Source organism: Suricata suricatta, chromosome 2 (assembly GCF_006229205.1).
Source record: "Suricata suricatta isolate VVHF042 chromosome 2, meerkat_22Aug2017_6uvM2_HiC, whole genome shotgun sequence".
Classification (NCBI taxonomy): Eukaryota; Metazoa; Chordata; class Mammalia; order Carnivora; family Herpestidae; genus Suricata; species Suricata suricatta.
Genome location: NC_043701.1, coordinates 24,549,252 through 24,563,710, shown reverse-complemented (window position 1 = coordinate 24,563,710; position 14,459 = coordinate 24,549,252). Strand labels below are relative to the sequence as shown.

The window sequence follows — 14,459 nt, the reverse complement described above, 5'->3', positions numbered from 1 at the left end:
TCAGAGCCACACACGGGGCTCAAACCCACGAATGTAAGATCATGACCTGAGCCAAAGTCAGACGCGTAACCAACTGAGCCACCCAGGCACTGCATTAAGTTTTTATTGAAGCAAAGAGGGGAGAGAAATGAGGGTGTGTAAATTTTTATGTAAGACTGCAGTTAGTATAAGGATAGAGAGCTGAAAGGAAGTTAAGAAGGCTTCAAGAACCTGGGAGGAATGGCCTTTTGGATGTATTACTCAACAGGCTAGAATGTCTTAGTGTGACTCATGAGCTAGAATAAATCATAGGGACGCCTATGTAAGCTAGACAACCAGCAAAGAAAAACACAAAATCCAAAGAAAGTTAGATTTTCTTAAGCAGGATTAACAGTAAGGTAGGATTTTACAAATATCTTTCTGGGAGACTTTTACCACATTCCTTTTACCTGCCAAAATGTCCATTTTCACTTCTGTTTGAATTACTTTTAAAAGTGAATAGAGATTCTGCGTTTTAAGTAATTCTATCACATGAAGTTCATTCTTCTCTGTTCTGTGCTATGGAGAACAGAATGGTTTATACACTATACAACTGTTCTTTCTAGTTGAGTTGGGTGTGTCCAATGGCCTCCAGCTAAAACCTTTGTGCATCATAAGTGTCTCCTTCACAGCCTATGCCAAAGTGAGTTCCTGAAGAGTTTCTTAACATAGAAGGTATATTCTAAAACACATTCTCTGAACACTATTTCAAGCAACAGCCTCCACCCCTTTACCTATCATGTCATTTTAATCTGGACAAAATGGACTAGTATGGGCTTTATGTCCTCTTATTCCTGTACATCACCCTATGGTGCTAATAAGATATGACGGACTCTGAAGGTGACTCCAAGAGAAGAGAGAAAAGGTGAACTAAAAAACCTAACAATCCTTAAAAATATATTAATTAAACCTTGAAGAAATAAGAAATTAATTAATTTCAGACAGTGCCATATCATTGATGATAAGAGTTATCAGACGCTTTGAAACGTAAAGTGTGTATGGGACTGTGCATGAATGGGTATGATCTGAGGGGTGTTAAAGTGTGTTTGGTTGAAATTCAGTGAACATATACAGAGGCTTTATTCTTGTCAGGTGGCAGAAGGAAAAAAATAATAGTTACCATTTATTGATTATTCACAATGTGCCAAGCATTGTGCTAAGACTTTCAGGGTGAATTCTCTCTTTAAATGATCACAATAATACTATAAGGAAGGTATGATTGTTATTCCCATTCAAAGATGAGAATATAAAGGTGTATAAGATATAAATGACTTATCCAAGGACTTACCACCTAAGTGGGAGAGCTAGAATTTTAGTTTATCTCTGTCTCAATTCAAAAGCTCATGCTCCTAGCCACTTGCCACTATCTTGATCAGTGAATGATCACAAGAGCAAATTATTGTGAAGAAAAGAGGATAAAAAGAGTAGGAAAGAAGTTTAAGATACAAGGTAAAATGAAGAAAGGAAAAGAAGTGAAAAATGGAAAAGGGACAAAATATAAATAGCATAGTTCATTGATATAATAGACATTCAATAAATGTTAAATTAATGTGTATGACATTTTCAAATAACTGTAATACATATACACTCCATAAATACTTTTAAATAAAATTTGGTAGTTGTTCCCTTAGCTTAGCTACAGACAAAGGTGTTTATGTGGTTCAAAAGAAAAGATATTTTATAGTCATGGTTTTCAAACACATTCCAAAGACTGAGAAAACCCATATCCCAAAAGTGTTAACAATTAGGCACCTGAATTAAAAAGAATTTTCTCATTCATATCCTTCACTTTCAAACTAACTTCTTGATTAAACTTTAATGTAATTATAAGAGTTAATAACCTTAAAGAGAAAAATAATCAAGTCTCCATTATAATTTTCAGGTAGATTCTTTCTGAAGCAAAATACCACTAGAAAATAATTACCCTTAATAACATGGGAGCTATTCTATTAAGTTCTTTCCTTCATTAAAAAAATACATAATTTTAAAGGAAACAGAAGAAATAATGAGAGAATGAGCCCCATTTGATCCACTCTACACTCATCAGATGCCCATATCAGCAGTAAAGCACTTTCCGATCTATTTTGAGAATGTTGTGAGCACAAACACATTTCTGTTCCTGTATCTAGGAAGCTGACACTGCTGGGGGACCTTGTTGATTGATGCCATGGCAGAAGCATCCTTTCCATCTGTCTTGTTCATGCCCATTAACGATCCTTGTATGTAGCGCTTTTTAATTCTGTATCTTTCTGAAGATTCCCAAGACCTCATGCCCAATCCAACCACCTCATCATCCTCATAAGATGACTCAAGTACTAATCATTATATTTCTATTGATAAAATATCCCCCATATATAATACATTATATCTCTTTATTAAGCACTTTCTGTGTATTCTCACCCTACCTTTAGATTTCACAGGAACTCTGAAAAATATTACCATCCCCAATTATTGATGAGGGAACAAAAATTTAAAGAAGCTTTGCTCCTTAACGAAGATCACAAAGTAATGAGAGGTGTGACACTGGATTCAAATTGAGTATAAAGCCTGTGCTTCTAATCACGATGTAAAATATAAAGTGTCAAGTGTAAACTCCTTAAGAAACTTCCCACTGCTCCAAATCCTTTCTGCTCCTTCTTCTGCTTCTTTATTCTTCATTCAGGAATTATTGCTATATCCCCATCTAGACCCAAGGCCAGACCTTAAACTTCAGTTGCTAATTCCACAGCACCTCATCTCTTTCTGGGATTTACTTATCATTTACTTGTAATTTTTAGCACATGATGAAGAAGTTCAGGAATTATAAGAACAAAGAATGAGTAAAAGAATCCCAGTGCAGTGGGTGAAACTATATAGGACCATAGGAAAAACTAAGACAATGCTACTGATTGGCCTCAAGGTTTTATTAGATGCTGGCTCCAACTTGGCCCACATTTAAGTCTTTATACATTAAAGCAAGATATTTGAGATTAATAAGTCTTGTTCTTTATGACTGTATAAGGTTTATTAAATCTTATTCAGTTAGAAAACAGAGGCAGGTACATTTATACTGCTAAATTTCATGATAACTTAACTTATAGGTTTAATATTTTATAACCAGCCTGAAGCTTCCTTAATCAGAAATTGAAAAATTACTTAATTTCAAATAATCCTATTTATTTTTACATGTTCAATTTTAATACACACACACACACACACACACACACATATATATATATTAAAAAGATATACAGTATTTCCAGGAACACTTTACTACCTACAAACTTTCGGCTTCAAAAATAAATTATATAACGTACGTTGAAATTATCAATATAGTAAAACCTTGGTTTGTTAGTATAATTTATTCTGGAAATATGCTTGTAATCCAAAGCACTTGTATATCAAAGCAAGTTTCAAGAATCATTGGTTCAATTGTGATCATGTGATGTTTGGCATCCCATACTACTTGTATTGCAAGACATCGCTCATTTATCAACTTAAAATTTCTGAGAAATGTTTGCTCATCTTGTGGGACACTTGCAGAACACGTCACTCACAATCCATGGTTTTACTGTAATTATTTTCATAATTTTATTTAAAATGAGGTAATTATCAAAAAGGATATCTATATTTAAGATCAACACCCTTGACTTTCATCATGTTTGATTTTGCTTTAATTCTATTTACTAAAAAGGTAATATTTGATCACAAGGAAATTGTGTAGTATCGCTTCTAGAGATGACATTTTATGTCAGTTTTTCCATATATGGACGTTATATCTCATTTTTTACTTATAGAAATAGATAAAAAGTCACTATCATAATTAACATATATACTACAATACTGCATTAACTCCAGTAATGGAATTATTAAAGTTACAAAGAAAGATCATGTGGGAGGTTAAGGTATTTCTAAAAATCTCTTGGTTTTTAGTCAAAGCACAGTGCCTAGACTAGAGTCAGCCTTCAAATAATTCTATATTCCTTTTTTCCCTCTTCCCCCTCTTTTCATTTCACTTGTGCTTTCATTTTCCCACTTCAGGTATTGTTCTTTCATTGAGACTACTGGGGCTGTATCCTAACCTAACCATTCCTGTCTTCAATCTCACTTCCTCCAGTCTGCAAATTGTTGCCATGGTTATATTTCTAAACCACAAATTCTAGGACTTCACTGTCCTCTTCAAAAAGCTTCAGGTTCCTGTTGCCTGCTGTGTCACCTTCAAACACTAGAATTTGACAGAAATTTCTAACCAAGCCCAAGCTCATCTGGTCAATTCCAGGCTGCTCTCATGCCACACTCTTGAATTCTTACACTACCGATGCTCAGCTTTTATAGAATGCATGCTTTTCCTATCTTCCCATTACTATTAAACTATTTTGTCCATTTTGTTTCTTAAATTCCACATATGAGTGAAAATCATATGGTATTTATCTTTCTCTGACTGACTTATTTTTACTTAGCATAATGCTCTCGAGCTCTGTCTACATCATTACAAATGGCAAGATTTCATTCTTTTTTATGGATGAGTAATATTACATAATATGTATATATATATATATATATATATATACATATGTATGTATATATCCATTTATCAGTTGCTCCATTTATCATCTTGTCCACCTAAGAAATGTCACTTTTCATATGAAATTTAAATCAGTTGTATTGTTTTCTTGGAGGCTCTCCTTATGTATTTTCCTAATCTCAGCTTTACATTGGGTTCTTATATGCTCGTGCCTCTATCATATCACTTACCAAATTGAATTCTTATTCGTAACATGTTTGTTTCCCTCCTCTGTTACATTATGAACATATAGAACCATGTTTCATTAGTCTTTGTATTCTTTTTGAGAGAGATGGAGTGCAAGCAGGGGAAGGGTAGAGAGAGAAAAAGACACATAATCTGAAGCAGTCTCCAGGCTCTGAGCTGTCAGCACAGAGCCCAACGTGGGGCTCACACCCACAATCCATGAGATCATGACCTGAGTTGAAGTTGGACGCTTAATCAGCTGAGCCACTGAGGGACCTCTTAGTCTTTGTATTCTGGATGCCTAACACAGAATCCTTTTATTACATACCTTATAAGATTACCAATAAAATATATGTGAATAAATAAATGATTCATAAAGATGAAAATGAGTGTAAGTGACAACAACAAAAAAAGACAACAATAAGAACACTGATAGGCATCTGCATTTTAAAAATATACCTGTACCTTTAAAAGAGTATTTGGAGTGTTGACTAATTACAGAGTGGGCCCAGGACCCTCACGTAGGGTGTAACTGGCCTTAAGCAATAAGTGATCATCTATAGCTTCTATCTCTAGGCCTGTCCTTAGAGATGTTAAGGGTGTTGGCTGGCCTTTCCTGATTGGGTGTTGCAGGGGTGGTCCCTCCTGCCTTGGGCAATGTGTGCCCATTTATTGTCTAATGATTCTGAGAAAACAGACACTTAGGTCTCCAAGGTCAGAGGGAAACTTGAAGCCTGTCATGGAGTCAGTTTGATTCAGACCTGCGTCCTTACAAAAAAAACTAATAATGCCAGTGAAAATGCTTACCTGGGTATCCCTGGGCCCAGAACTTACCTGTGTCCTATTTAATCCTCCTGACAAACCAGGAGGGAGCTGTTATTTATTATCTCCATGTTACAGATGAAACTGAGAACCATGTAGGATGAGCAATATGCCTGGGTCACTAACTAAATGGCAGACCTGCATTTCAACCCAGGTCCTTCTGAATACATACTCTAAGATGTTAACCATTCACAATTAAATGAATTATAATGTTATTATACAGTGGAGTATTCTATTGACACTAAAATTATATTTATGAAGAATTTTAGTGACAGAAAAATGTGACAAATTCAGGTCACAAAACTTGTATATTGTATAATTCCAACAATGTTATGTGATTTTTATATCTTTGCAAACAAAAAAGACAGGGAGAAAATTATGGCTTTAAAAAGAAAAAACAGTATGTAGAGAATTTAGAGCTGGAATAGATTTCAAAGATTAGAATATTTTAGTATAACCCTTCTATTTAAAAGGTGAAGCTAAGAGGTCAAGATAAGTTCACAACACAGAAGAAGAGTGAATGGCGGAGCTCAGATAAAAGCATAGGATTCCAAGACTCAGTTAGTATGACACTATATGACATATTGTTGGTGGATTTAATTAGAAACTGAACAAAACTGTGATTTAGCTTTCTTGTTTTCTTAAATAAATTTTTGTAAACAGAATTATTTCAAATATTTTCATTAGCATATATTTCTAGAAGTAATGATATATGCTTAAAAAATACCCTCTGAGAAACACTTACACTAATATCCACTCTCACCAAGCATATTTGGAAGAACCAATATAATTACCTTTTGATAATTACCATTATAATTTTTAAGTCTTTGTAAACTTGATAGGTAGAAAACAATATTTTATTATTGACTAAATGTTATTTATCTGATTTCTACTGAAGGTAAACATTTCTTCAAGTGTTTACTAATGTTTACAAGTTTTGCCAACTGACTTCTTCAAGATATCACTGTTGTCAACTGTGGTGGCTCTTTTAATATTTGTAATATTATCCTTTAACACAAAAACCCAAATATATCTCCTATTTTATATTTGGATTTAAAACTGTGTTTATGATAACTTTTAATACCTGACTGTTAAAATTTTACTATATCAAACATGTTTATTTTCCTGTTATAAATTCCCTCATTTCCAATTAAAAATGCTTCACCATTCAAATCTAATCTATTTTTTTTCTTTTGCTTCTTTTTCACTTAAGTCAAAAATAAATCCTGAAGCACCTGAGTGGCTCAGTTGGTTAAGCATCCAACTCTTGATTTAGGCTCAGGTCATGATCTCACAGTCATGAGATTGAGCTCCAGATCAGGCTCTTCAGTGGGCATAGAGCCTACTTAAGATTCTCTCTTTCCCTCTCCCTCTGTTCCTCACCTTCTTGTATACAAACATGCATATGTGTCAGCTCTTTCAAAGGTAAATAAACATTTAAAAAATAAATAATAAATAAAATAAAATAAGTTCCAAGTGGATAATACTCTTATGTTGAGGAATCATCTCATTTAATTTTACTGTAAATTGATATTCAACAAATAAAATGCCCTTTCCCACTAAGTTCTAACTTCATCTTTATCACATCATAAATTCACTTATAAATATGCATATATACATATATAAACTGATTTATTTATTATCATTATGTATTTCTGATTATTTCTATCTGGTTCCATAGACTGTAAGCCTATTCAGTACTAGATCCATACTGGATTGATTATTATAGCTTACCATTTGAGTTAAATATGAAATGTTTGGTAGAAATAAATTTTTCTTCAAAATCACTTCAGTTATTTTTATTAATTTATTCTCACAATTAAAAATTTAAATATTATTTCAAATTTCATAAAATACTCCTTTGTCATTTTGGTTGAAATTATACTAAGCTTGAATACAGATTTACTCAGAAAAGATTGACATTATTCTTGTAATTAGTTTTTCTGTCTACAAAGAAGGGCTATCTTTCAAAAAAGTTGTCTACATCTAGGTCTTTCATATTTTTTGGTTCAATTTATTGTAAGGTATTTTGAATATTTTTGCAAAGGAAACAGAGTTTCATTTCCCACATATTAGTCAATGATTTCTTAATAGTATATAGGAATGCTCTTCAGATTTTAAGATTAATTTCTTATTTTATCATCTTCCTAAAGTAAGTACTTCTAATATATTTTTCAGTGTCTTGGCTTGAGATCAAATCATTTGAAATCACACTACTACTTTTTCATTTTTAGTAGTCATCTCTGTTATTTTTATTTCATATTTTATCACATTGGTTAAAATTTATAGAATATTAATAATAGTGTAATAGGACTAATGTATATCTTTAATAGTAATAACAACTATAAATATATAATCACTTAAAGCCTAAGAGATGTATTTTATCATGTTAAACATTTATTCCATTTCTAGTTTATGTTCTTGTGCTTGTAAAAGAAATGAGGGATAAATAGCTTTACAGAATCTTAGGAGATATTCATCATTGTCTTATTTGACCTATTAGTGTGTTTATACATTTCCTAATATTAAATCATATTTCGTTTTTTTAGATAGCTTAAAGGTATTTTATGCAAACAAATTTGCTTCAAAATCAGACTACAGTGTTCAGAGAGATTCAACATTGTAATCGAAATTTGCATTAAGTACCTGAAATCAATAAGGTTTCTTAAAAAAAAATAAGATGATGGCAAATTCCACCTCTGTACTAGTCTCTGTAATCAGGCAAGTGTTCACATATTTTCCTCAGAATACTGAGCACTGAAATGGTTAGACCCCTGTCTCACTGTTGAGTTCAGAGGAGCTGATCATTATTCTTCATATCAGGAAATTCAACCACAGTATGAAGACTAGCATTAAAAAATACCAGAGTTGATTGTTCTCTCAGATTCTCATAGATTCTGTGTGATTCTTTACTGTGTCTTCTCAAGCCTAATAAAAACTCACCCCCTTAAAGAAGCAATGCAATTCTGAGATTGTGGTGGCATCACCACTATCAGGTTTTCATCTCTCTGCTCACTTTGCTCAACGTTCTCTGGTAAGTCACTTATAGAAACTTCCCAAATGTCCCTTTCAACCAGAGGGATTGCCCTATCACAATCAAGTCTGTGCTACTTGCTCCTTGCCACTGATAATTTGGAACCAATCTGACATCCAACCTAAGTTTGGCTAATGAGATTCAAGTTTCTAAGAAGTCAGAATTGGGACTTAGAAAGATATATTTCAACCATGGGGAGTGCCTCATGACAACCAAGTCTTTACTACTTACTCTTTGCCACTTATAAATTGGAACCCATCTGATATCCAGCCTAAGTTTGGCTAATGAGATTCAAGTTTCCAAGAAGTTATAATTGGGACTTAGAAATATATACATGTTAAGTTTAGCAATTGCCCTGAAGAAATAGCTGCTAAATTCTAGAAATGTAGATGGCCTTCTGCTACTTACCCTATAGACCTAAAAATGGGGAAGACCAATATAAACAGAATGAAACAAAGCAGACAGAGGGATGTTAGGATTTCTGACCTGTTTTAATTCCTATAACCAGTCCTTTCCTTAAATCCTGTTGTATTCTGCCATGGGGTTTCTTGACATACCTTCACAAATTCTTTCTTTTAGCTTAAGCAAGTTTAAGGTGGTTTCTGTTACATATAATCAAACATTCCTGATTAGTATGCCACTGTGCCTGCCCTGCCCCTGATGTAAGCTCAAATACAGAGAAAAAGAGTCAGGAGATATCACTGGAATTCTAGTGAACTTTTTCTTTATGATAAATAAGGTTCTCATGGCAACAGAAAAATTCCCAATTCTATACAAGATGTAAGTATTAATATTTTATTGCCTATAGACCAGATGGAAGGAATTGACATCGTTGCTTAAGTTCCTGAAAAATCTGAACTCCTCTTCTTTATTTTATGTTTTTCTTTTGATAAATCTTTGGATTTAAAAAATTTATAGAAACAGTGTTTTGTTCAAATGGTATCAATAAAAGTAATCCAAAAGCCAGGTCTTTGTTTCCCTCTGGCTCCCTGAGTACAGAGGATAGGTTGAGAAAAGTTGTAAGGAACACATGAGTAATTCTAGATATGCTATGACTCAGAGACTCTGAATGTGCTTAAAATACACATGCAGAATATAGTTCAGGTTTTCTATTGATAAGAAAATGTCAATTTGAGTGATTAAATTCAATTAAACCACCATTGTTGTTTAAGCTTTTGATGGACATAGTACTTTATAGTTTAACAGTTTGACTAAGGTTTCACCCTTCACTAGTTGTTGTGTTTAGAATCATTCTGGCCTGAAATACTAATCATTCATCATTCGAAATTCTAAGATGATTGTTATGTTCCCAGTTAACAATAGACTAGAAGAAGCATGACCTTTTAAAACAAGTATCTATAAACCACTGCTTAATTAGGCATACCATACACAAGGTTACAGTCTCAGCAAGACTGGGTTTTAAACAGTTCCCTTTAATTTTATACCAATGGTCTGTGCAGCATCCAGCTGTTCTGGCTCCTTGACCTCCTGCTATTACAAACTAGAGGAACAGTCTCCCTTCATACCAATGACAAAGTTTTACTGCCTCAGATTAAAAGGAACCATGAAAAGTAATTTGCCTTGATATCTCATTAATGTCAGAAAGAACCAGTTTAATAACAAGTTTTTTTTCCTACCCAGAAATTACACTTTAGGCCAGATATTATCCAACATTTAAATGGGCATTACTAAATAATTCCATCCAATGTGTCAATTTTTAAAATAACTTGAGTGTACATTTCGTAGTTCAGTGATCCTGACAGAAAATCTGGAAAGTGACACTATACAAAATTAGCAATTGCCTTACAAAGCTCATTCTTTGACAACTAGTAATAGCTATGCTAAGAAAACTTTAGTAGGTAATAATTTTTTGTTGTCATGTACAGAGAGGAGTTCTGGGTCTAGCCAAGTACATTCTCAACTCTTCAGAATATCCAAAACTGATCTGAAACAAAGTAGGGTTTGGCCAATGTTCCCCTCCCACTTCCAGGCTTTGAGGAGTGAGTTGACTTTCTCATTAGGTAAGAACACTGACCATCACCAACACAAACCACTCAACTGGCGTGCAAGTAACAACGTATAATAGTTGTTAGCTAGGTTACCAGTACACATTCTAGATGTCTACTTGCAGTTTCTATGAAAGCCCTGTGAAGAGAAAGGATATTTAAGTCTGTGAATTTGATGTACACTCCATGTAGCTATTGCTACATTTTAAGGTACCTCCAGGACAGGCAAGTAGCACTAGGGGAAGTGAAGTGTCGAAGATTATGGCTACACCTTCAATACAGTGGTTCTTATTTTGACTGACTGAAATGTTAGATTTCTGAGCAGTATTCTTTTGAAGATAGAGTTTGAAAAGCAAATTATAAGGGAAATGTTCTTCATTTATTCTTAATAGAATATGGTAATCCCCATTATCATCTGAGTTTGAAAGAGTTGCAAATCTAAATCAAAGATTATCTCCCTCCTCCTGAAAACTCTTTTAATAAAATACCCTTCAGTGTTACAAGCATTACATTCTTGGCTTTGTGGGTACAAGTGCAAAACAACTAAAGAGAAAGCTTCTGCTTTTGCAATAAAATTGTGTTAAACAACATTGCTTATGAGGCTGTTAAAGTCCCATATGGTACATTTCTTTTAGAAATAGTTTCCAAAAGAATTCTCTCTTAAAAAATAGGTAAGCTTGCTTCCATCACATAATGAAAATTATGTATCCCACTGAATGTTCCTCTACATTTTTTTTGGCTCTTTGGAAGCTCAGAACTTGATGTAGTCCTGTATTATGGTTGTCATACTTCTTTCCTCTTCCTTAAAGGGTTTTGATAGTATACTTCTGTTTAAACCACCTGTTTATCTTTTTATCATAAACAGGCTGGGCATTAATAATTAATGAACACTAATAGATAAACCAATAATGAACGTTAAAAATTGATGAACTCCCTGAAAAGTACTAAAACTCAGGAGGATTATGTAATCCATGATAATCTGTTTATGCTCAGGTCTCTTATCTTATATCATCAGTTATTGGATACAGACATGTTTCAGGCTATTAGCAAAATAAATATGCAAGGAGCTCAAAGAAATTCTATTTTAAGTTCATACACTAAAATCCATGTATTTTATATGATCTTCATATCTAGAGTATACTTACTCTTGTATCAGACACAATTTTATTATGCTTCAGTGGGTTCCTGTGGTTCAAGATGAAGAACAAACCTTAAAAATGGTTGACATGACCTCTCATGTTCTATTTTACTCTGAAACTAATTTCCTTCAGATTCCCAACTTCCTAGAATAGGGATGTTTCCCTATTACAAACTCTCAGTTCAGCACATCTCTACTTTCAGTGCTCATTACAGATTATATTACTATCCCTTTGTGTGCTTTTCTGATTCATATCTAAATTCCCCAAGAAATTCTAAATCTCATATCTGCTTTGACTAGTAGTAGTGTATCTTCAGCACCTATCACAATGCTCAACACAGCCTACATGCTCAATAAATATATCTTGAAATTAATGAAATTTTATATGTGCTTCTCTGTCCATAGTGAGTTGAAAGAAGCAAATTATAGAAGAGTTCAGCCCCGCAACAATCACAGAAACAGAAGTTTGGTAAGGTAAAGGTGGGGACTAAAAAGTTGACAGAAGAACTCAAAAGTCACTGAAGTTTAGAGGCAAATTGTCTTAATAATCATTGGGCTTTAAGATGCTTTTAGTAGTCTTTATAGCATCATTATACTATAATATAGCATAATAATAGAAGTCATGAAGGAAGTTTTTGGCTTTTATCTATGATTAAGATAAGAGAGAAATTGGTAGTTCACCTTTGAAATACTTTAACCCAGTATTTATTTAAAGATTTTCCCATCTTCTGGAGGCGAGCTTCAGTTATTCAGAAAATACATTCATTTGCATTCCTCTTCACACCTCCTAACTACATGGATAAATGGAGTGATCCCCAACCTCATGTTAGGATAAATAACCTTGCATTCTAATACCCCTCTTTTGCTAAGTTTTATAATTGCAAGAAAATTATTTTCAAATTCCTTTAATATTTATATTTGTAACACAAGGATGATTATGTAATGTCTCACAAAAATGTTGCTGAAAATGAGGGTACTCCGTGTTAAATGTAAACCAAATTTTGCCTCATGCTACCTGCACAAAGCAAAAGAAGAAGTTTCCACTTGAATTCTAAATTGAAGATGACCTTGTGCTTTTTTGAGAAAGGCTGGCAGCTGAGGTCCCTGGAGTGTATTATGATGGACAGTGCAGTGCCGTGCATGGCTCGGAGGCATGTCCATTGTGTGGATTCCAGCCAAACAGAAAGAATTAGACAGCTCAAAGCATTCTCACATTTCATTTGAAAATAATGGCAAAATCATGGGCAGCCACCATTACAACTTTCATGAAGAGCAGTAGCATTCAATAATTCCATCACTCTAGACAGGCATCTGGCTATTCTCCGCCTAATACTATGGGCCCAGCACATTCTGTATCAGTTTCTGTGACACTCACAGAACAGCATTTCTGCTTCAGCAGGAGGCAAATGCCATCTACCCTGCGTTGTATGTAGTTCTATCTTACACGACGCAGCTCATTGCTTTAAAATGACCACATCATTGAAAGAGATATAAGCAAAGAGAAAATGCAGAACCTTAACATAGCACTTTAGAATGTAAATATATAGCCACTCCAAATATCTACCTTCTTCAGGTCAACTTTTTAGAAAGCTTAAAATCAGTTTCAAAACAAAATATCTACAATTCCTTCTCTAATAATGACACAAACAAAATATTTTTAAAGAAATCTAATCTGTTGTCAATGGTTCCAAATGAGCCTCCTAACTTATTTCTGAGATAGTGATATTTAGGTAGAATATTTTGATTGATAGAGGCTTATTTTTAACTTCTGCTTCCTTCAGGAGCAGATTAATGCTTTTTTCAGGAGCACAAAAAATATGTTTGAGATTTAAAAGCAGGTGGGAAAACTCACACTTCTGATTAAAAGAGGAACTGCTTCTAATCCTGTGCTTTCCACTCTGTTTGGGTATCTTCTATATTTCGTGGGGGAGGGGGAACAAATCCTGTCACATCTAAAGTATTTAATGACCAAAAAATGTTGTAACTTACCATTAAAATTGACAGCCCGGATGTAACCAAGTAGCTCTTTCCCATCCACAGTACTCATTCGTGGGCAGAGACCAGTGTATCCAGGGCAAAGATCTTTGTGCATACTGTGCAGGGCATAAGCCATGGAATAGACTGCATCAATTACAAACTGGACCTTTCCTTCCTGTTCATAAGATGAATCCCTTGCAATTCGTTCCAGCCCTGCAAAATAAAAATGAAAACCATCAACTGGTGTTAGATTCACTAAAAGATGGCATGAGGGCTAAGATTTCCACATTTGAGGCACACTTAATGAGACAAAACTATTTGATTTTACTCCCAATTACTTTAATCCTATTCTTACTGAGTCAGGCTTTTAAACTGGGTATTACATTTTTTATTTAGAAAGAACAGAAACTATTCTATTAGCAACAAAAAGATATTAACTAAATAAAAAACATACAGTTTCATTATCTTTATTTCCACCTTATTGAGTCCTATTACACTGTACATTCTAATAATTACATAACATTTTGGTAGTGACTTGATCTTTTAAGTAAAATGTGTAGACTTTTTTCATCTACATCAATTCTAGGATCATCATTTTATTAGTGTCTCAAAGGAAGGTCTTTTCCGCCTCCCTTTTCTATTCTTGTTTTGAATGTGCTTTACTTGGGAGTCCTCTTTGTATATATTAAAATTACAGTATTTCCGTTAGTGAACCAGCCATCTTTAGAAGAATCA

At 33.8% G+C, this 14,459-nt stretch overlaps 1 protein-coding gene across 1 annotated transcript in view; it reads right to left on the bottom strand.

Annotated features, from left to right (window-relative positions):
• The window catches only part of GRM8 (glutamate metabotropic receptor 8), a 748,501-nt gene that overhangs the window by 264,683 nt on the left and 469,359 nt on the right, over positions 1 to 14,459 (bottom strand). Inside the window, exon 7 of the mRNA XM_029923995.1 lies at positions 13,737 to 13,937. Within this exon, the coding sequence (XP_029779855.1) occupies positions 13,737 to 13,937 (201 nt within the window). The remainder of the gene's footprint in view (positions 1 to 13,736; positions 13,938 to 14,459) is intronic.